Raw genomic sequence first — 23,986 nt, 5'->3', positions numbered from 1 at the left:
TAAATCCCCAACAGTGTCACTAGCAAAGCCCCCCCACACCATCACACTTCCTCCACCATGCTTCACGGTGGGAACCAGCCATGTAGAGTCCATCCATTCACCTTTTCTACAAAGACACGGTGGTTGGATCCAAAGATCTCAAATTTGGACTCATCAGACCAAAGCACAGATTTCCACTGGTCTAATGTCCATTCCTTGTGTTCTTTACCCAAACAAGTCTCTTCTGCTTGTTCCTGTCCTTAGCAGGGGTTTCCTAGCAGCTATTTTTCCATGAAGGCCGCTGCACAAAGTCTCCTCTTAACAGTTGTTCTAGAGATGAGAAGGTGTGTCCAAACTTTTGGTCTGTACTGTATGTGTGTGTAATAATTAATATATATATATATATATATATATATATATATATATATATATATATATATATATATATATATATATATATATATATATATATATTCTCACTATATACATACAGGAGATGCCCAGGTTATACCAGCTGTACATATATAATTATATACAGGGGATGCCCGGGTTATACCGGCTGTACATATATAATTATATACAGGAGATGCCCAGGTTATACCGGCTGTACATATATAATTATATGCAGGAGATGCCCAGGTTATACCAGCTGTACATATATAATTATATACAGGAGATGCCCAGGTTATACCGGCTGTACATATATAATTACGTATATACAGGAGATGCCCAGGTTATACCGGCTGTACATATATAATTACGTATATACAGGAGATGTCCAGGTTATACCGGCTGTACATATATAATTATATACAGGAGATGCCCAGGTTATACCGGCTGTACATATATAATTATATACAGGAGATGCCCAGGTTATACCGGCTGTACATATATAATTATATACAGGAGATGCCCGGGTTATACCAGCTGTACATATATAATTATATACAGGAGATGCCCAGGTTATACCGGCTGTACATATATAATTATATACAGGAGATGCCCGGGTTATACCGGCTGTACATATATAATTATATACAGGAGATGCCCGGGTTATACCGGCTGTACATATATAATTATATACAGGAGATGCCCGGGTTATACCGGCTGTACATATATAATTATATACAGGAGATACCCAGGTTATACCGGCTGTACATATATAATTATATACAGGAGATGCCCGGGTTATACCGGCTGTACATATATAATTATATACAGGAGATACCCAGGTTATACCGGCTGTACATATATAATTATATACAGGAGATGCCCGGGTTATACCGGCTGTACATATATAATTATATACAGGAGATACCCAGGTTATACCAGCTGTACATATATAATTATATACAGGAGATACCCAGGTTATACCGGCTGTACATATATAATTATATACAGGAGATGCCCGGGTTATACCGGCTGTACATATATAATTATATACAGGAGATACCCAGGTTATACCGGCTGTACATATATAATTATATACAGGAGATACCCAGGTTATACCGGCTGTACATATATAATTATATACAGGAGATGCCTGGGTTATACCGGCTGTACATATATAATTATATACAGGAGATGTCCGGGTTATACCGGCTGTACATATATAATTATATACAGGAGATGCCCGGGTTATACCAGCTGTACATATATAATTATATACAGGAGATGCCCGGGTTATACCGGCTGTACATATATAATTTTATACAGGAGATGCCTGGGTTTTACCGGCTGTACATACATTATACATAGAGAATGCCCAGGTTATACCAGCACGTCTGATTTCTCTATACTGTGCTATGTCGGTGAATCGCTCTGTCTTTCCTCTGCTCTCATAAACAAAGTAATCCACTGCTTCCACCAAGTGGCCATCTCATGTAACCACAGGGCAGCAAACTGATGACATTTACAATACACAATATAAAGCCAGGATGACATATGATTAGTGCAGCCTGTGCGGCCGTAGAGGGGCCCCGGGGGTGAAGGGCCCCTTACCACCTCCAGAGCCAGAGGAATTCTGCAGGTATGATGAGCTCTAGGGCTGTAAAGGGCCCGGGTCTTGCCCTCGAAAAGGGGGCTCTTCTGTGCCTGCCAGTGTATGGGACATATGTGATCACTGACAGCTAGCAGAGATTGTGAAGATGACGACAGGTGACAACTGCTTGCAGTATTGTATCTGGGGAGCTTGTGTCCGGTAACCATGCGGCCGGCACTCCCTAACACTGCGGTGAGCACACACTGTCCGCCATTAATTGCTGTCAGTCACTTTCTTCAGAACCTGTTGCTACTTGTCAATGAGCGATCACTGACTAATCCTCCGTCCACTCCCCATCAGTGCTGTATTATTGCTGTGTGCACGTTACCAAGTCCTGTGCCGTGTGTCAACATGGAAAATAATAGAACTCCCGGAGGCAGCGACGCTGGGCGACAAAGCGGAGCGGCAGAGTGCTATGACTACACGGGGCGGCATACACCCATGTGTGCACTACACCAGGGAAAGCATCAGTCCCGCGACTCAATCACTGACACTGAGGCTATGTATCCACGGGACTGTGTGTCTGCGGATTTTTCTGCATCAAAATCCGCAGCTTTCCCGCAAAATCCGCACCTTTTCATAGGTGCGGATTTACCGCGGATTTACCGCGGAATTGCCGCGGATTTTTTCCCCCCGTTTTATAGCCAAAATCCGGACGAAAATCCGCAACAATAATTGACATGTTGCAGATTTTTCCGGACGAAAATCTGCACGATTTCCGCTGTGGAAAAATCCGCAGCGTGGACACAGCATTTCCCAAATGCCATAGAAATGGCTGGGGAGTAGCTGTGCTGCAGATTTTCAGGAAATCCGCGGCTTTTCCACGAGAAATCCGCGGCAAAATCCGCGCATTTTCCGCAGCGTGGGCACATAGCCTGAGTGTGTCCTGCGGCCCCTATAAACCCCCCTGGTATTTAACCTCCTTTCACCCCAAGCCCCCAGTGTCTAACGTCCGGCCCCACCGCCCCCCCGGTGTATAACCTCCGGCCCCTCACCCCCAGTGTATAACCTCCGGCCCCTCACCCCCAGTGTATAACCTCCGGCCCCTCACCCCCAGTGTATAACCTCCGGCCCCTCACCCCCAGTGTATAACCTCCGGCCCCTCACCCCCAGTGTATAACCTCCGGCCCCTCACCCCCAGTGTATAACCTCCGGCCCCTCACCCCCAGTGTATAACCTCCGGCCCCTCACCCCCAGTGTATAACCTCCGGCCCCTCACCCCCAGTGTATAACCTCCGGCCCCTCACCCCCAGTGTATAACCTCCGGCCCCTCACCCCCAGTGTATAACCTCCGGCCCCTCACCCCCAGTGTATAACCTCCGGCCCCTCACCCCCAGTGTATAACCTCCGGCCCTTCACCCCCAGTGTATAACCTCCGGCCCCTCACCCCCAGTGTATAACCTCCGGCCCCTCACCCCCAGTGTATAACCTCCGGCCCCTCACCCCCAGTGTATAACCTCCGGCCCCTCACCCCCAGTGTATAACCTCCGGCCCCTCACCCCCAGTGTATAACCTCCGGCCCCTCACCCCCAGTGTATAACCTCCGGCCCCTCACCCCCAGTGTATAACCTCCGGCCCCTCACCCCCAGTGTATAACCTCAGGCCCCTCACCCCCAGTGTATAACCTCAGGCCCCTCACCCCCAGTGTATAACCTCCGGCCCCTCACCCCCAGTGTATAACCTCCGGCCCCTCACCCCCAGTATATAACCTCCGGCCCTTCACCCCCAGTGTATAACCTCCGGCCCCTCACCCCCAGTGTATAACCTCCGGCCCCATTACCCCCAGTGTATAACCTCCGGCCCCATTACCCCCCCGGTGTATAACCTCCGGCCCCATTACCCCCCCGGTGTATAACCTCCGGCCCCATTACCCCCCCGGTGTATAACCTCCGGCCCCATTACCCCCGGTGTATAACACTGTGCCTGCTGGGAGCTTCATGGTCGACAGCCGTACATCACCAAGCACAATTCCGTGCATCAGCTGGACCAATTTAGGCACCGGCCTTTTCTGTTCCCCATGACTAAGCCCAGTGCACGAGATCCATACAGACATACAGGGGGGGAGAACATGACGGACCCCAGCCCCATCCTATAATGGAGACTGTGAGCCCGGCCCCCCATCACCAGTGTCTGATCTCATACTCTTCTGGATGAAGGGGGATAGCGCTGGAGGATTTGTGTAGACTCCTATAAATGATGTATAACATCTGCTTTTATATGTTCGTGTGCACACACTGCGATTTCTGGTGCAATTGTTACAAATTTGCATTTGTATCCTTGCCATAAAAGCCTATAAAAATCCTGAACTTTTGTTGCTGATTTTTTTGCAGATTTGGTTGCAGAAAAAAAAAAAATCTGCAGCGTCAATTCTTTCAGCGTTTTGCAGCATTTTGCAGCCCTTCACCACCAATTAATTATAAAAAAAACGCATGGAAAAAATGCACCAAAAATGCACCTTGTTTTTGGTGCGTTTTTCTGCCAGAAGATGCAGAAAATTTCTGCTCCAAATACTCAGCATGTGCACATAGCCTAAGAGCGGCCCGAACGAGGGGGCACGTGAGGGGCTCACCAACAACCAGGTGAGCTCATCCCCAGCACTAATGTATATATAGGCCAGATACGGGAAAAACACTGTGCTGTGCTGCCCCCTGGTGCACGTCACCTAAACTACACCACGTAACATCTGCCTGAAAATGTCCAGACAATAAAACGATAGGTTCCCCCCCCCCAGGACTTTTTTCAACTTTAATGTCACCCAGAATCTGTACAAAGCCATTGAGAAACACAAAAAAAAAAAAAAAAAATGTGGTTGCATAAGTGTTCACACCCTCCTAGAACTGGGGATGTGGTTGTGTTAGAATCGGCAGTCGCCATTTACAGTGATTCTGAATAACCCCCAGAGAAAGTGGAGGATTTTCCTGACATTTTCTGGTCAATAAACAGCTGACAACAAAGCAAAGGGATCTCATTGTGGAAAGTTGTCAGTAAGGAGAAGGGGACAAAAACATTTCCCAGGCAATAGATCTACCCTGGACCCTGTGAGGACGTCATCCAGAAGGGGTTAACATTTGTCAGGACAGTGATATTAATGAGAACTGGATGCCCCTCAATACTGAGGAAAAGACAAGGAAATGGGAGGCGACTGGAACATTAAAGGAGCTGCAGGAATTTCTGGCCCATCCTGGTCGTGTCCTGCATGTGACAACAAATCCTTCCGGCTGAAAAGCTGAAGATGAGGAGAAATTTCACCTTTCAGTAGAATGAGTTAAAAAAAAAAAATATATATATTTCAATTCCATGAGAAATTCACAGGAAATGTCACTGATTAGTGTAGGGTGTGCAGATTTATGCAACCACAATATTTAACTTCTTTATTTTTAGATTTTCACTTGAAAATATTTCAGTTTGTATTGGCCTAGGCTACACGGCGAGAAAAACGGAGCGAGTGGTATGCGATAAATAAATCGCATTCCACTCGGACCAATATTACCCTATGTGCCCGCTCCCATGAGCGATTACTTTCTCAGCCCTAATCGGACCGAGAAAACGGTCACAGCATGCTGCGGGGGGGGGGGGGAATGCGAGCCCGCTTCTCTCACACCCATACAAGTGTATGGGGCGAGAGAAACATTGCACTGCACTCGCATTACACCGGCGTACCGCGAGTGCAGGGCGAGAATCGCAATTGCCCGTGTGGCCCCGTGTGGATTTGTACAGATTATGGGAGAAAGTAAAGAGGGAAAAAATTCTGGAATGATCCTCCGGGTAGGATTATTTAAACAACACAAAACTGGGATTGGAACAGAGGTGTGTAGACTTTTATATTCATTGTTTTGCCCCCTCATCTTTCCGTCCTTGTATTTTGCCCTCTCATCCTTCCGTCCCCCTGCGTTTCGCCCTCTCATCCTTCCGCCTTCCTGCGTTTCGCCCTCTCATCCTTCCGTCCCCCTGCGTTTCGCCCTCTCATCCTTCCGTCCCCTGCGTTTCGCCCTCTCATCCTTCCGTCCCCCTGCGTTTCGCCCTCTCATCCTTCCGTTCCCCTGCGTTTCGCCCTCTCATCCTTCCGTTCCCCTGCGTTTCGCCCTCTCATCCTTCCGTCCCCCTGCGTTTCGCCCTCTCATCCTTCCGTCCCCCTGCGTTTCGCCCTCTCATCCTTCCGTCCCCCTGCGTTTCGCCCTCTCATCCTTCCGTCCCCCTGCGTTTCGCCCTCTCATCCTTCCGTCCCCCTGCGTTTCGCCCTCTCATCCTTCCGTCCCCCTGCGTTTCGCCCTCTCATCCTTCCGTCCCCCTGCGTTTCGCCCTCTCATCCTTCCGTCCCCCTGCGTTTCGCCCTCTCATCCTTCCGTTCCCCTGCATTTTGCTCTATCATCCTTCCGTTCCCCTGCGTTTTGCTCTCTCATCCTTCCGTCCCCCTGCGTTTTGCTCTCTCATCCTTCCGTCCCCCTGCGTTTCGCCCTCTCATCCTTCCGTCCCCCTGCGTTTCGCCCTCTCATCCTTCCGTCCCCCTGCGTTTCGCCCTCTCATCCTTCCGTCCCCCTGCGTTTCACCCTCTCACCCTTCCGTCCCCCTGCGTTTCACCCTCTCACCCTTCCGTCCCCCTGCGTTTCGCTCTCTCATCCTTCCGTCCTCTGTGTTTCGCCCTCTCATCCTTCCGTCCCCCTGCGTTTCGCCCTCTCATCTTTCCGTCCCCCTGCGTTTCGCCCTCTCATCTTTCCGTCCCCCTGCGTTTCGCCCTCTCATCCTTCCGTCCCCGTGTTTCGCTCTCTCATCCTTCCGTCCCCCTGTGTTTCGCTCTCTCATCCTACCCCCTGTGTTTCACCCTCTCATCCTTCCGTACCCCCATATTTCGCCCTCTCATCCTTCCGTCCCCCTGCGTTTCGCCCTCTCATCCTTCCGTCCCCGTGTTTCGACCTCTCATCCTTCCGTCCCCCCCGTATTTCGCCCTCTCATCCTTCCATCCCCCCCGTATTTCGCCCCCTCATCCTTCCGTCGCCCTATATTTCACCCCCTCATCCTTCCGTACCCCCATATTTCGCCCCCTCATCCTTCCATCCTCCCGTGTTTCGCCCTCTCATCCTTCCGTCCCCCTGTGTTTCGCCCTCTCATCCTTCCGCCCCCCCGTGTTTCGCCCTCTCATCCTTCCGTCCCCCCCGTGTTTCGCCCTCTCACCCTTCCATGCCCCCGTGTTTCGCCCTCTCACCCTTCCATGCCCCCGTGTTTCGCCCTCTCATCCTTCCGTCCCCCCGTGCTTCGCCCTCTCATCCTTCCGTCCTTCCGTGCTTCGCCCTCTCATCCTTCCGTCCCCCCGTGCTTCGCCCTCTCATCCTTCCGTTCCCCTCGTGTTTTGCCCTCTCATCCTTCCGTCCCCCTGTGCTTTGCCCCCTCATCCTTCCGTCTCCCTGTGCTTTGCCCCCTCATCCTTCCTTCCCCCTGTGCTTTGCCCCCTCATCCTTCCGTCCCCGTGCTTTGCCCCCTCATCCTTCTGTCCCCGTGCTTTGCCCCCTCATCCTTCCGTCCGCCTGTGCTTTGCCCTCTCATCCTTCCGTCCCCTTGTGCTTTACCCTCTCATCCTTCCGTCCCCCTGTGCTTTGCCCTCTCATCCTTCCGTCCCCCTGTGCTTTGCCCTCTCATCCTTCCGTCCCCCTGTGCTTTGCCCTCTCATCCTGCCGTCCCCCTGTGCTTTGCCCTCTCATCCTTCCGTCCCCCTGTGCTTTGCCCTCTCATCCTTCCGTCCCCCTGTGCTTTGCCCTCTCATCCTTCCGTCCCCCTGTGCTTTGCCCTCTCATCCTTCCGTCCCCCTGTGCTTTGCCCTCTCATCCTTCCGTCCCCCTGTGCTTTGCCCTCTCATCCTTCCGTCCCCCTGTGCTTTGCCCTCTCATCCTTCCGTCCCCCTGTGTTTTGCCCTCTCAGCCTTCCGTCCCCCTGTGTTTTGCCCTCTCAGCCTTCCGTCCCCCTGTGTTTCGCCCTCTCATTCTTCTGTACCCCCGTATTTCGCCCCCTCATCCTTCCGTCCTCCCGTGTTTCACCCTCACATCCCCCCCATGTTTCGCTCCTTCTGTCCCCCTCATGTTTCGCCCTCTCACCCCCCTCATGTTTCGCCCTCTCACCCTCCTCATGTTTCGCCCTCTCACCCCCCTCATGTTTCGCCCTCTCACCCCATGTTTCGCCCCTTCTGTCCCCCCATGTTTTGTCCTCTCACCCCCTCATGTTTCGCCCCCTCTGTCCCCCCATGTTTCGCCCCCACTCCTGTCAATGGCGTCTGTCAGATTTTTCGTCTTGGGTCGGACGAGTATTCTCTATTATATCAGCAGGGACCGGTCATGTCTCCGGGAAATCCCCGCTGTACGGTGTGAATGGCCGGTAGCCGGCGCCTCACCCGCTGCAGCAGCTGGTTGCTGGCCATGGACTCCCTCAGCGCTCCGCACCGCGGCTCCTCCATCCTGCCCGGCGGCCCCCGCTCCGCACACTGCACCTGCCCCGGCACAACTGTCCACACCCACCCGGGACCGAACCATTACAGCTCCCGGGGGTGGAGCGTCATACACCTGACACTATATGCCGCCCTTCACACCACGCCTCCCCCAGAGCGGACTCCACAGACACCGCATGACGTCACATACTCAATTCAGGAGTTATATCTCTAGCAGGGAGGAAATAAAACAGTATACCCCTCTTTTTCAGGTTGGTTCATTCCATTGTCATGGCGACAGCACAGTAACAGGAAGCGCCTGAGAATGGCCTCAATGATGAATCTGCGGCAGCGTGAAGTAACCGCCATCCCCCTGCGCGCAGTGCACACTGGGGAGGATTTATCGCAGATTGTAAAGTTATAAGGTTAATTGTAAGGAAAATCCCCGCAGCCGACAGTGTACGACCGTCACCATGGTAACGGCGCCTGAACCCTGACACAGTGATGTCACTTCCGCTTGTGGTGTGAAACGTTAGCCTAGACCCTAGAATATATGGGCTCGTTTCAGGTTAGTGGGCGTGACCAGTCTGGCTGGTGGGCGTAGCGATGTTTCATCCCGCCTACTATAATTATGCAGGCTCTTGTGGTCCCGCCCCCTCCCCGCTTCTATTATAATCGCCCACGTGGACTTAGAAAACATCGGGCTGCATTGTGAACACGCCTCTATCACGTGACAAATTACGTCATACCTGGAAGGAGCCCGTACATTCTAGCATCTACCGTAAAGTAAACACGTGTCCTGGGCGGAAGCAGAAGGTAAAAGTCTGATGTGTCGGGTCTGCCAGGAGCAATGGGGGTGAATCATGGATTCTCTGAGGAGAGAAGAAGAGAGGACAGAGGGGAGGAAACAGGAGAGGAGAGAGAGGACAGGACAGAGGAGGAGGAAACAAGAGAGGGGAAGACATAGGAGGAGAGAGGACATTACAGAGGAGAGGACAGAGGTGGAGGAGAGAGGACATTGCAGAGGAGAGAGGACATTACAGAGGAGAGGAGGGAGAGGACATTACAGAGGAGAGAAGAAGAGAGGACAGAGGGGAGGAAACAGGAGAGAGAGAGAGGACAGAGGAGGCGGAAACAGAAGAGGAGAGAGAGGACAGGACAGAGGAGGCGGAAACAGGAGAGGGGAAGACAGAGGAGGAGAGAGGACATTACAGAGGGGAAGACAGAGGAGGAGAGAGGACATTACAGAGGGGAAGACAGGAGGAGAGAGGACATTACAGAGGGGAAGACAGGAGGAGAGAGGACATTACAGAGGAGAGGACAGGAGGAGAGAGGACATTACAGAGGAGAGGACAGGAGGAGGGAGGACATTAAAGAGGAGAGGACAGAGGTGGAGGAGAGAGGACATTGCAGAGGAGAGGAGGGAGAGGACATTACAGAGGAGAGGAGGAGAGAGGACATTACAGAGGAGAGAGGACATTACAGAGGAGAGAGGACATTACAGAGGAGAGAGGACATTACAGAGGAGAGGAGGAGAGAGGACATTACAGAGGAGAGGAGGAGAGAGGACATTACAGAGGAGAGGAGGAGAGAGGACATTACAGAGGAGAGGAGGAGAGAGGACATTACAGAGGAGAGGAGGAGAGAGGACATTACAGAGGAGAGGAGGAGAGAGGACATTACAGAGGAGAGGAGGAGAGAGGACATTACAGAGGAGAGGAGGAGAGAGGACATTACAGAGGAGAGAGGACATTACAGAGGAGAGGAGGAGAGAGGACATTACAGAGAAGAGGAGGAGGACATTACAGAGGAGAGAAGACATTACAGAGGAGAGGAGGAGAGAGGACATTACAGAGGAGAGAGGACATTACAGAGGAGAGAGGACATTACAGAGGAGAGGAGGAGAGAGGACATTACAGAGGAGAGGAGGAGAGAGGACATTACAGAGGAGAGAGGACATTACAGAGGAGAGGAGGAGAGAGGACATTACAGAGGAGAGGAGGAGGACATTACAGAGGAGAGAGGACATTACAGAGGAGAGGAGGAGAGAGGACATTACAGAGGAGAGAGGACATTACAGAGGAGAGGAGGAGAGAGGACATTACAGAGGAGAGGAGGAGAGAGGACATTACAGAGGAGAGAGGACATTACAGAGGAGAGAGGACATTACAGAGGAGAGGAGGAGAGAGGACATTACAGAGGAGAGGAGGAGAGAGGACATTACAGAGGGGAGGACAGATGAGGAGGAGGAGAGAGGACATTACAGAGGGGAGGCTGGGACAGATGAGGAGAGAGGACATTACATAGGGGAGGACAGAGGAGGAGAGAGGACATTACAGCGGGGAGGAGGAGGAGGAGAAGAGAGGACATTACAGAGGGGAGGACAGAGGAGGAGGAGAGAGGACATTACAGAGGAGGAGGAGAGAGGACATTACAGAAGGGAGGACAGAGGACATTACAGAAGGGAGGACAGAGGAGGAGAGAGGACATTACAGAAAAAAAAATCCGGGTCCATCGTAATCCAATAAAGGGGTCCCACGACGATCCATACCATAGTCACTGTCCCAGTCAATGAAGAACATAACATTCCCCATTGGCTGGGAGAGCCGTGCAGTGACCTGAGCTAACATCAATAGGACAGCCCAGGTCACTGCAGGGCATGACGAGTGCTGCTGTCAGGAGGTTAGATAGGTGCATTACCTGCGGTGATAGAAGCCGCTGCACTCCTGACATCAGCGCTGGTCAATGACTTCTATGCCGCCGCAGTTTTTAGTGTTTTTTTTTATTTATAGTACAGTAAAGCTCGGATTCTGCTCTCAGTATCTGCAGTTTTTCTCTTGCGCTCCACATAGAAACCGCTAGAGAAAAATAAGCACCAAATCCGCAGATTTCAGCGGCATTTTTCCATGTAATCACATCCACTTTGCTTGGACAGTTCAACAGAGCAGAATTTCTGTGCAGAAAAGCAGCAGAAAATCCCGGCATTGATGCTACATGTGAACACGGACTAAATGGCCAAGCAAAGTGGCTATGATTTCATGAATGCTCCTCTCTCGGGGCTTCTGCTGAACTGTGCGGTTTTGGTGTTTTTTTTGTTTTTTTTTTCTTTCTTTGTGGAGCCTGGAAAAAAATGCAAGCGAAAAAATTCAATTTTATTTTTAAATGCAGAATCAAAGCTTTTCTGTAGTATTAAAACCCCATGTTCACATCTGCACCAAACATGGATCAAAACAATAAGAATCAGAATTTTTCCTTCACCTACATAGAGATGCAGTATATATCTATCTATAGCTCTATGTAGCTCAGTAATTTACTTTTGGTTTCTCTGCCTGCAATACAGGTCAAGATTACCAAATCCTCCTCTGCCTTTCAGCACAGGCAGTGGCTCAATGGTACAGCTTCTGCCTATGGACATAAAGTTCATGAGTTCTAGCCCCATCTGGTAAACCAGACAGATGAGAATTTCATTTCTGCGTTAATTTATTCACTGCAGGGGAGGAGCCGGGACAAGAGCTGTGATCTGCGGGACTGCGGGAGGGAGCCTTCAAATCGGGACAGTCCCGCAGAATCAGGGACGGTTGGGAGGTATGGTTATTGTGCCTAGACTCTGCACGTGAACTGTCCCGTACGAATGGCTACACTGATCTGACCTCTAAATAATCCATCTAGACCACATGCCTAAATATTGTCAGCCCCCCACATTTTGGGACTATCAGACCCAAAACAAGGCCCCTTAAACAAAACAAACCTCAGTGCACCCTCTTAAATTGAGACAAAATATAAGACCCCTTAATAATTCTGATCGGAGTAGACCCCTAACTTACTAGGAAACGAGAGAAAATGTGGCACCAAGGAAAATATTATGGCTTACTGGGGTGGCAGTGGTGGAACCAGGTCACAGGACGGGGTGTCTCGACAACGGGTGCCGTTAATCTGACTGCGGACACCGTTGAATTCCCCGGATATGGCTTACCGGGGCTGCACTGGTCATAGGAGGCAGGGTCACAGGACTGGCTCGGCAATATCGCAACGGGCGCCATTGATCTGTGGACGAGCCTGCTGCAGGGGTATCACAGGACGGGGTGTCTCGGTGGCGGGTGCGTGGAGTTGACTGCTGGCTCCATGACGCGATGGACTTGAAGCAAGTGGCCGCGGAGGCGGCGCGTGTGCAGATAGGACTCTGCGGCCATTTTCTTGAAGTCCATCGCGTCAACCACGGTTGATTCAGTGGAACCAGCAGTAAGCTCAATGCACCCCGTCCTGTAACACCCCTACAGGCCGTCTGCAGGTCACTGTCGCCCGCTGCCACACCCCTGAGCCCATCCTGTGACCCTGCCTCCTATGACCTCGCTCAACCACCGACGCCATATCAGTTTTGTACGACGGATCCCCATTTTACCCCCAAAAAATGTGCGTCTTACAATCCGGAAAATACGGTATATGTAGCCCCTAGACCACCAGGACTAATTTGCTACCTCTCCTCTCTCCCTGACGCTTTTTCAGGTTTGGTTCTATGAACATCAGGACGCAACGCAATGTTTCCCTTGATGTGAAGTGGAGCCCATGACCGAGGAGGGTAAGTAACACCGGTGCGGTAGAATAAATGACGCCACTTTGTGAGGTCACGGATTACTTGGGAGCCTAGTCCATGGGACTTTGACTCAGTCTTACTTTTGGGTAGGACTGGCCCCCCCCCTTTGGTTGTCACCCATATTTTCCAGGATCAGATACGACTACGGAAGTGTACTCGCTCACATATGTCCCTGTGCGTATATTGCAGATGAGTCTTGTTTCTCTTCCTCCAGAACATCACTCCTCATCTCTATGAGCCTGGGGAAGAAGCCTAAGCACCGGGCCGGGACCTCGCTCTCGGACGTTTCCACTCATGACTTCTCCGGTCCTCAGAGCCGGGGTGTAACTGAGGATGAATTAAAAAAGAAGAAAAGGAAATTGTCCGATCTCAACGTCATGTCCATGAGCAGCAGCGACGCAGAAGTGACACCGAAGAGGGCGAAGTACGAGCCGCATGGTGACACCGAACCTGTCCAACCCGTCCCTAAGAGAAAAAAGAAGGGTAAGAAATCTGATGGACTGGACCAGCCTTTGGGAAAACTGGGTCAGAACCAGCGTGGCTTCTGTCTGTGTCCCAAGCGCCATAACACCCGTGCTAGTGCCTAATGGGGAGACTCGCCACCGTCCGTTCTGAGAAGTTTGCATATTTTAGCACCAGAATTGACATAAAAATGGAAAAATTTCCAAATCTACTCATTTTGTTTTCTCAGGAAACAGTCACATTGAAGAACAGACAGACCAAGAAATTTCTAGGAAGAAGAAGAAGAAGCAAAAGGAAGACGCCCATCGGGAAGCCGAAGACACGAGAGCGGATGAAAGAAGTAAAAAATCTCATAAGGCCAAAGAGTCCAAGATCTGCTGTAGAGATGAAGGAGCAGCAGATAGTAAAATCGCTGATCTAGACGGTAGATCAAGGATGAAAAAGAAGAAAGAGAAGAAAGATCGTCCATTAGAGGATAGTTTAGTGGAGGAATCGTTGACTGTCAACAAGAAAAAGAGGACAAAGCGGAAACATGGCGGCGAGGAGACCACAGAGAACGTGAACCAAAGTGAAGACTGGGCTGAAGATGGTTCTGTGGAGGAATCGCTAATATCTGAGACCAAACATTCAAGCAAGAAGAAGAAGAAGAAAAAGCGGAAGGACGATGGAGGTCTTCAGGAAGGTGGATTCACAAAGGAACCTTTCATGCAACGGAAGTATCCAAGTGGTTCCGAGACCTTCGATCAAGTAGAAGATCTAGACCAAGAAGAAAAACCGGTCAAGAAGAAAAAGAGGAAGGTTGATCATAATCACCGTGAGGCTGATGATATCACAGTGGATGCCTCGTCCTCCTTTGCTGGCCTTCGCAGAGAGGAACCTTTGTGTAGTGAAATTATTGATCTAGAAGATAGGTCAAGTCGGAAGAAAAAGAAGAAATCTAAGGATCGTGGGAATCATTCTATTGAAAGTTTAGGGGAGGAATTGATGAATACCGACACTACAGATCCAAAGAAGAAGACGAAGTGGAAGGATGGTGGATATGAAAACCAAAGGCAACATGAGCAAGAAGGGGAAAGTGTGGACCAGGCTGGAGGACATCATAAGAAAGAGAAGACGCAGAAGAAAGCTCATGAGGAACATCTCTTACACGATAGATCAATGGCAGACTCGTCTACGTCTGACACTCAACATACAAAGAAGAAGACAAAGCGAAAAGATGGTGGAGATGGAAGTCATAGTCAAGATGAGCAACAAGGAGAAGGTGTGGACCAGGCTGAAGAACATAGAACAAAAAAGAAGAAGCGGAAGAAAGATCTTGAGGAATCAGTGGAGGACTCGTCCACTGATGCTCAACATTCAAAGAAGAAGACAAAGAAAAAAGATGGTGGAGATGGAAGCCAAAGACAACATGAGCAAGCAGGAGAAGGTGTGGACCAGGCTGAAGAACATAGAAAGAAAAAGAAGAAGCAGAAAAAAGATCTTGAGGAACGGGAAGGTGTGGACCAGGCTGAAGAACATAGAAAGAAAAAGAAGAAGCAGAAGAAAGATCTTGAGGAACAGGAAGGTGTGGACCAGGCTGAAGAACATAGAAAGAAAAAGAAGAAGCAGAAGAAAGACCTTGAGGAACGGGAAGGTGTGGACCAGGCTGAAGGACATGGAAAGAAGAAGCAGAAGAAAGATCTTGAGGAACAGGAAGGTGTGGACCAGGCTGAAGGACATGGAAATAAAAACAAGAAGCAGAAGAAAGACCTTGAGGAACGGGAAGTTATGGACCAGGCTGAAGGACATGGAAAGAAAAAGAAGAAGCAGAAGAAAGATCTTGAGGAACAGGAAGGTGTGGACCAGGCTGAAGGACATGGAAAGAAAAAGAACAAGCAGAAGAAAGATTGCAGGGAGCCTCACCAGGAGACTGCCCTGGCAGCAGATGATGTGTCCTCCTTTCTTGGGCTCCACCATGAGGAACCTATATGTGGTGAGCTCACTGATACAGAAGGGACGAGTGAGAAGAAAAAAAAGAAATCTAAGAAGCATCACAGGGGTCATCTGTTGGAAGACTGTTCAGTGGAGGAATCGTGGACTCTCGGTGTCCAACATACAAGTGAGAAGAAGGCAAACCTGAAGGATGGTGGACACAAAACCCACAGGCACCATGGATTCTCTAAAGATCTTGGCACGAGAAGTAAGCAGCAAGACAGTTCTGAGAAAAAAGAGCAACTGGGTGAAACTGAAGACATAACCGAGAAACCTGTGAAGAAGAAGAAAAAGAAGAAACACAAGGGTGAACGTTACCAAGAGGCTGATGACCCGGCAGCGGATGAAGCGTCCTCCATAATTGGCCTACGCGGAGAAGAACCTGCTCGTAGCGAGGATACGTCAGCGCCGATAAAAAAGAAGAAATCTAATAATCCTGATAGAAGACGTCTTTTGGAAAATGGCTTAGTAGAAGAAGACACAGAACAAAGTCACAGACATCCGTCTTCAGCCTCCACAGACGCCGAGCAGCATCCGGCCACACGAGACGAGCGCCGGACCACCCAAGACGTAGGGGAGACAAGGTAAGTGAAAAATCATCCTGACCTGGCGGTACTGGAGATTAGCTCTAGACAGCAGCTGGCGTAAACAAGCAGTGCTGCAGTATAAAGCATGGGCAGCATCAGAGAGAGGAGGCAAAAGCACACCATAATTTCCTATGACCATTTTCACAGGCCGCCCACTTTACGAGCAAAGAGAATAAAAAACGGAAGTAGAAGCAAAGAAGACATACTCACTGGCATCCGGCCACAAGATATCGCCATGATTCAGGAGTACCTGCCGAGATTAAAGGATGCCAATATAATAAGACTGATTTGCTGCCACGAGCTAGAGCGATTCAAAGCTGCGAGAAAAGAAGGTAGGTGGGATTATTACCGTCGATGCTGCAAAAACATGGCGTCCGGGTCATCACCCACGACCATCAGCACTAAGGGGTTAATTAAAATAGAAAATCCCGCATTGGTCCATTGATTATATTGGTCGTCTTGCATCTACTCTGCGGACTGTCGGCGCTGCTAAATGGAAAACCCCTTCAAATAATCACCGCTGACCTCTACTTACATTACATAAATGCCGCCATATGCGTTTCTTTTTATTTTTTATTTATTTTGTAGGAATCACGTTTCGCAGTGGGCAGTTTACTGTCGATGAAGACGAGCAGATCAGGAGGAACGTGCAAGACTTTATTTCAACTTTCGGAATAGAATCTGGAGAGATGCTTTTCCATCCATACTTGTATCCAGAAATGAAAAAGACAGTGCAAAGACTGAAGAAAAGATTCCGATTCCGAACAAGACTTGGTAAAGTAGACCAATATAACTACTATAATACTGCTCCTATATACAAGAATATAACTGCTATAATACTGCCCCTATATACAAGAATATAACTGCTATAATACTGCCCCTATGTACAAGAATATAACTACTATAATACTGCTCCTATATACAAGAATATAACTACTATAATACTGCTCCTATATACAAGAATATAACTGCTATAATACTGCTCCTATGTACAAGAATATAACTACTATAATACTGCCCCTATGTACAAGAATATAACTACTATAATACTGCTCCTATATACAAGAATATAACTACTATAATACTGCTCCTATATACAAGAATATAACTACTATAATACTGCCCCTATGTACAAGAATATAACTACTATAATACTGCCCCCTATATACAAGAATATAACTACTATAATACTGCCCCCTATATACAAGAATATAACTACTATAATACTGCCCCCTATATACAAGAATATAACTACTATAATACTGCCCCCTATGTAGAAGAATATAACTACTATAATACTGCTCCTATATACAAGAATATAACTACTATAATACTGCTCCTATGTACAAGAATATAACTACTATAATACTGCCCCCTATGTACAAGAATATAACTACTATAATACTGCTCCTATATACAAGAATATAACTACTATAATACTGCACCTATGTACAAGAATATAACTACTATAATACTGCCCCCTATGTACAAGAATATAACTACTATAATACTGCTCCTATATACAAGAATATAACTACTATAATACTGCACCTATGTACAAGAATATAACTACTATAATACTGCCCCTATATACAAGAATATAACTACTATAATACTGCCCCTATATACAAGAATATAACTACTATAATACTGCCCCCTATGTACAAGAATATAACTACTATAATACTGCCCCTATGTACAAGAATATAACTACTATAATACTGCTCCTATGTACAAGAATATAACTACTATAATACTGCCCCCCTATGTACAAGAATATAACTACTATAATACTGCCCCTATGTACAAGAATATAACTACTATAATACTGCTCCTATGTACAAGAATATAACTACTATAATACTGCCCCTATGTACAAGAATATAACTACTATAATACTGCTCCTATGTACAAGAATATAACTACTATAATACTGCCCCTATATACAAGAATATATCTACTATAATACTGCCCCCTATATACAAGAATATAAGTACTATAATACTGCCCCCTATATACAAGAATATAACTACTATAATACTGCCCCCTATGTACAAGAATATAACTACTATAATACTGCTCCTATGTACAAGAATATAACTACTATAATACTGCTCCTATGTACAAGAATATAACTACTATAATACTGCCCCCTATGTACAAGAATATAACTACTATAATACTGCTCCTATGTACAAGAATATATCTACTATAATACTGCCCCCTATGTACAAGAATATAACTACTATAATACTGCTCCCTATGTACAAGAATATAACTACTATAATACTGCTCCTATGTACAAGAATATAACTACTATAATACTGCCCCTATGTACAAGAATATAACTACTATAATACTGCTCCTATGTACAAGAATATAACTACTATAATACTGCCCCTATGTACAAGAATATAACTACTATAATACTGCTCCTATGTACAAGAATATAACTACTATAATACTGCCCCTATATACAAGAATATATCTACTATAATACTGCCCCCTATATACAAGAATATAAGTACTATAATACTGCCCCCTATATACAAGAATATAACTACTATAATACTGCCCCCTATGTACAAGAATATAACTACTATAATACTGCTCCTATGTACAAGAATATAACTACTATAATACTGCCCCCTATATACAAGAATATAACTACTATAATACTGCCCCCTATATACAAGAATATAACTACTATAATACTGCCCCTATGTACAAGAATATAACTGCTATAATACTGCTCCCTATGTACAAGAATTTAACTACTATAATACTGCCCCCTATATACAAGAATATAACTACTATAATACTGCCCCTATATACAAGAATATAACTACTATAATACTGCCCCTATGTACAAGAATATAACTACTATAATACTGCCCCCTATGTACAAGAATATAACTACAGTCCCTGACAGAAGTTCTGTCGCTTATCCATGTTATGTAAATAAAAGCTTATAATCTGACTTTAAATTCACCCATTGGTTTTATAAATTACTCTTTTGAAAGCTAAAACCCTCCCAAATTTGGTTTAGGTTATGAAAATAAAGTTGCTGCAAAGCTGAAATATTGATCATTTAATGAACACAGAAAGGTCATATTTTGGCAAGACAAAAGTTTTGTCGCCTTGTCATATAATGCACCAAATGCTAGTTTACATCCTCACCTGTGCTTACTAAATGATCGGTTAATTAGTGGGTGTGTATAAAAAGAAACCCAGAACTACAGACCTTCACTTGAACTGCAACTTGACCTCTGACAACATGCCAAAAATCCACCCTGTGACCAAAGCCTTTGAATATCAAGAGGCTGAAGGGCAGATCCACTGCAGAGGTGGCTGGCACCTTTAATGTGTCTCAGCATCAAGTACAAAGAATTAAAAAAAGATTTGAAGAGACTGGAAATGTTTTTGACAAGCTCAGGTCCGGCAGACTCCGCAAGACAACTGCTCAGGAGGAACGTTTTTTGGCTAGAAAATCCAAAGCGAGACCCTCTTCCACTGCAGCAGAGCTCCAAAAGGCCTGGTCACCTCAAGTCCCTGTGTCAACTAGAACAGTTTGTAGGATTCCGAATCAGTGCCCAGAAGCCAGCACTAAACAAAAGGCAATTAAAAAACCGTGTGGCATTTGCCAAGTCCCACAGCCTGCTAAACAGATGGACGCTGGAAAAGTGGCAGAAGGTGGATTTCTCTTATGAATCTTCAGTTGAATTACACCACAGCCACCGCAAATACTGCAGGAGACCTACTGGAGCCCGTATGGATCCAGAAAACAGTTAAGTTTGGTGGTGGAAAGATCATGGTCTGGGGTTACATTCAGTGTGGGGGTGTGCGAAACATCTGCAAGGTGGAAGGCAATATCAATAGCCTAAAATATCAAGAAGTATTAGCTACCATTTACATTCCCAATCATAAAAGGGGTCAAATTCTGCAGCAGGATGGTGCTGCATCTCCTACATCCATCTCTACAACAAAGTTCCTCCTGGCAAAGAAGATCAAGGTGCTCAAGGACCGGCCAGCCCAGTCACCAGACATGAACATCATTGAGCATGTTTGGGGTAGGATGAAAGAGGAAGCTTGGAAGACAAAACCAAAGAGTCTAGATGAACTCTGGGAGGCATGTAAGATGCATTCTGTGCTATTCCTGATGACTTCATCAATAAATTGTATGAATCGTTGTTGAACCGCATGGATGAGGCCTTCAAGCTCATGGAAGTCACACAAAATATTAAATATGGCTCTAATAGCACCACAACTTCATTCACCAATATTATGCAACATATCTTTGTATTAGAAGTTAATTATTTGTTTGACTTTCACATTACTTTCTGTGGTCGACAAAACTTTTGTCTTGCCAAAATCTGACCTTTCTGTGTTCATTAAATGATCAATATTTCAGCTTTGCAGCAACTTTATTTTCATAACCTAAACCAAATTTGGGAGGGTTTCAGCTTTCAAAAGAGTAATTTATAAAACCAATGGATGAATTTAAAGTCAGGTTATAAGCTTTTATTTACATAACATGGATAAGCCACAGAACTTCTGTCAGGGAGTGTATAATACTGCCCCCTATGTACAAGAATATAACTACTATAATACTGCCCCTATGTACAAGAATATAACTACTATAAAACTGCACCTATGTACAGGAATATTAACTGCTCTAATACTCTGTTGCTTGTTTTATTGCATAGTTGAAGGATTGCATCGGTTCACATTTCATGTCTATATTCGAGCAGTGAAGTTATTTGTGCCTCAAACAATAAGAGGACGGTAAGTTTCCAGTTATGATGTTTTTTCGTCATGTTTTTCTCTCTGCTGACTGCGGTACATAGGAGCATTGGCTTTTGGCTGCGGCTTGCCATGTGGCTGACACCAATGATGGTAACCAAGTCTGTTCCTCCCTTCAGATAAGCCATTTCCAGTTCAGCTCAGTGTCAGTAGGAGGCAGGCACAGGTCTTGTGTACCGTGATCTATCAGCTCAGTGTCAGTAGGAGGCAGGCACAGGTCTGGTATACCGTGATCTATCAGCTCAGTGTCAGTAGGAGGCAGGCACAGGTCTGGTGTACCGTGATCTATCAGCTCAGTGTCAGTAGGAGGCAGGCACAGGTCTGGTATACTGTGATCTATCAGCTCAGTGTCAGTAGGAGGCAGGCACAGGTCTGGTGTACCGTGATCTATCAGCTCAGTGTCAGTAGGAGGCAGGCACAGGTCTGGTATACCGTGATCTATCAGCTAAGTGTCAGTAGGAGGCAGGCACAGGTCTGGTGTACCGTGATCTATCAGCTCAGTGTCAGTAGGAGGCAGGCACAGGTCTGGTATACCGTGATCTATCAGCTCAGTGTCAGGAGGCAGGCACAGGTCTGGTGTAACCGTGATCTATCAGCTCAGTGTCAGTAGGAGGCAGGCACAGGTCTGGTGTACCGTGATCTATCAGCTCAGTGTCAGTAGGAGGCAGGCACAGGTCTGGTATACCGTAATCTATCAGCTCAGTGTCAGTAGGAGGCAGGCACAGGTCTGGTGTACCGTGATCTATCAGCTCAGTGTCAGTAGGAGGCAGGCACAGGTCTGGTATACCGTGATCTATCAGCTCAGTGTCAGTAGGAGGCAGGCACAGGTCTGGTATACCGTGATCTATCAGCTCAGTGTCAGTAGGAGGCAGGCACAGGTCTGGTATACCGTGATCTATCAGCTCAGTGTCAGTAGGAGGCAGGCACAGGTCTGGTATACCGTGATCTATCAGCTCAGTGTCAGTAGGAGGCAGGCACAGGTCTGGTATACCGTAATCTATCAGCTCAGTGTCAGTAGGAGGCAGGCACAGGTCTGGTATACCGTGATCTATGAGCTCAGTGTCAGTAGGAGGCAGGCACAGGTCTGGTGTACCGTGATCTATCAGCTCAGTGTCAGTAGGAGGCAGGCACAGGTCTGGTGTACCGTGATCTATCAGCTAAGTGTCAGTAGGAGGCAGGCACAGGTCTGGTGTACCGTGATCTATCAGCTCAGTGTCAGTAGGAGGCAGGCACAGGTCTGGTGTACCGTGATCTATCAGCTAAGTATCAGTAGGAGGCAGGCACAGGTCTGGTGTACCGTGATCTATCAGCTCAGTGTCAGTAGGAGGCAGGCACAGGTCTGGTATACCGTAATCTATCAGCTCAGTGTCAGTAGGAGGCAGGCACAGGTCTGGTATACCGTGATCTATTTTTACTTTTCATTTAGTACTTTTGTCCTTTATTTTGGGTTAGGAATCGGAGCAGGAAAGGTCACTTGGCCTCCCCCACTATTTTCCCTTCTCAGCTGACCTCTCTAACTGGGCCTCCTCAAGGTTAATACACCTATTCACCACCTTTCCTAGTCCAACACTTTTCCTCTAGTAGATGGAGTGTCCCTCAAGGACCTTCTGGACAGACGCCCTCAGTCCCTAACAGTTTCCGCCTTTGAGGCGGTTGTATCATTCCATGGCGTCCTTTCTGAAGCCCCAGAACTCTGATTCCTCAAACAAGGCCGGTAAGAAGACCAGTTCTACCTCTTTGGAGATCACAAGTTGTTTAGACCAGGTGTCCGGCAACATTGTACCCACCTGTTAAGTTCTTTGGCTGAAAGCTTTGAGCGTCGTCACAGAATCCAAAAATTTCCAAGCAGGGTTGCCCTTCATATGATCTCATTTATTGGCACCAGACTGGATGGAATCTCTAAAGTGTTGGAGGACAAGACCACCTTGTTTCCCTAATTAAGACCTAAACACTGCAGCCAAGTCTCAAGATGCTCCAGTTTTGGTCCTTTCGTTAGTTTTTTTTTTTCCAACTGTCAGGAGAAGGTGCCTCAAGTAAAGAGGGAAAACCTTCTTGAAGCCACCTCCATTCTGGAGTTAACCTGACCAGACCACCAAGTCCAGTTCCAACAATTCAGCTTCTGCTTGACAGGGTCCCCTCACCCAAGTCCCACTTTTGGGTGAGTGGTCATTTACTTTTCTTCCAGGACATATGGCTCCTCACTTTATAAAGGTTAGAATTTGCCACAATTTCCTGAGAATGCTTCCTCTGGTCAAGTTCTCCTCATTCCTTCTCTCCGGCTTCCGGCTACCAGCAGGCATTTTTTTTTATCTCCTTGGAGGGATTATCCCAATTCCTTCTCGTTAAAGAGCCAAAAGGAAATGTGGCCAGACTCCTAGAAATCACATAGCAGCAGCATGCGCTAAGACCTGAATACTCAGGTGGTGGCAGCCACTCGAGCCGGCCTTAGTGTATGTTGTTAGTCCACTCTAGTTTAATGTGGTCAACCACAAGGTGCTAGCCACAGAGAAAGGAAGATGCAGAGCCCGGCACCGAAGCCAGGACAGGTTAACAGTTGTTTATTTTTCATTTTGCTGTTCACAATGACCATTTCCAATCCATTGCTGTCCTCTTCTGGCTGGGCGCAGCTCCCCACGTATTCATGAAAGTAAAGTCCAAAGTCATGGTGAATCTTAGTATAATAAGATCGTGGCGATTCGTTATCTGGATGATACTGTTATTAAGGTCCCATTTGGTGCAAGATGTTAGGCCCGCCTGGTGAAGTGGATTCTCAAAGACACTGGTCAGGGTGAACACACGGACCTAGGCTGGAAGGCACATGGAACAGCGAGGACTTGGACACAGTGAAAGCCTCAAAACCTTAGGTTAGACAATGAGGGAAATGGCAAGTCCAAAGCGAAACACAGTGGGGTAAGGAGGAACCACAAAAGTTTGACAAAGATGAATGTACAATATGAACAGTGTCAAATAACAAATCGTGATTATCACGGGGTCCTTTTCCCATATCACACAATCAACATAGCGAGAGATGGATGAACAATCCAAAGAACATTTATTCCAAGCAAAATCAGTCAGTCCATAAAATAATCCACCACACAGAGGGTAAAGTAGTCCAGAAACACGGATATAGTCCAGTAAGCGAT

The 23,986-nt window shown here is 47.3% G+C and overlaps 2 protein-coding genes across 2 annotated transcripts in view; one reads left to right on the top strand and one right to left on the bottom strand.

Annotated features, from left to right (window-relative positions):
• The window catches only part of CFAP77 (cilia and flagella associated protein 77), a 97,547-nt gene extending 89,029 nt beyond the window's left edge, over positions 1-8,518 (bottom strand). The window contains exon 1 of the mRNA XM_075322919.1: positions 8,397-8,518. Within this exon, the coding sequence (XP_075179034.1) occupies positions 8,397-8,459 (63 nt within the window). The 5' untranslated portion in view covers positions 8,460-8,518. The remainder of the gene's footprint in view (positions 1-8,396) is intronic.
• Positions 8,519-9,163: 645 nt separating this feature from the next.
• The window catches only part of TTF1 (transcription termination factor 1), a 98,730-nt gene continuing 83,907 nt past the window's right edge, over positions 9,164-23,986 (top strand). The window contains 7 exon segments of the mRNA XM_075324390.1: positions 9,164-9,245; positions 12,933-13,005; positions 13,235-13,503; positions 13,712-16,037; positions 16,188-16,372; positions 16,629-16,814; positions 20,747-20,825. Of these exon segments, the coding sequence (XP_075180505.1) occupies positions 13,254-13,503; positions 13,712-16,037; positions 16,188-16,372; positions 16,629-16,814; positions 20,747-20,825 (3,026 nt within the window). The 5' untranslated portion in view covers positions 9,164-9,245; positions 12,933-13,005; positions 13,235-13,253.

The sequence above is a fragment of the Anomaloglossus baeobatrachus genome, chromosome 9 (assembly GCF_048569485.1).
Source record: "Anomaloglossus baeobatrachus isolate aAnoBae1 chromosome 9, aAnoBae1.hap1, whole genome shotgun sequence".
In the NCBI taxonomy this organism is placed as follows: domain Eukaryota; kingdom Metazoa; phylum Chordata; class Amphibia; order Anura; family Aromobatidae; genus Anomaloglossus; species Anomaloglossus baeobatrachus.
The sequence above is the reverse complement of the archived record's forward strand: the minus strand, read 5'-3'. Positions and strand labels throughout refer to the sequence as shown.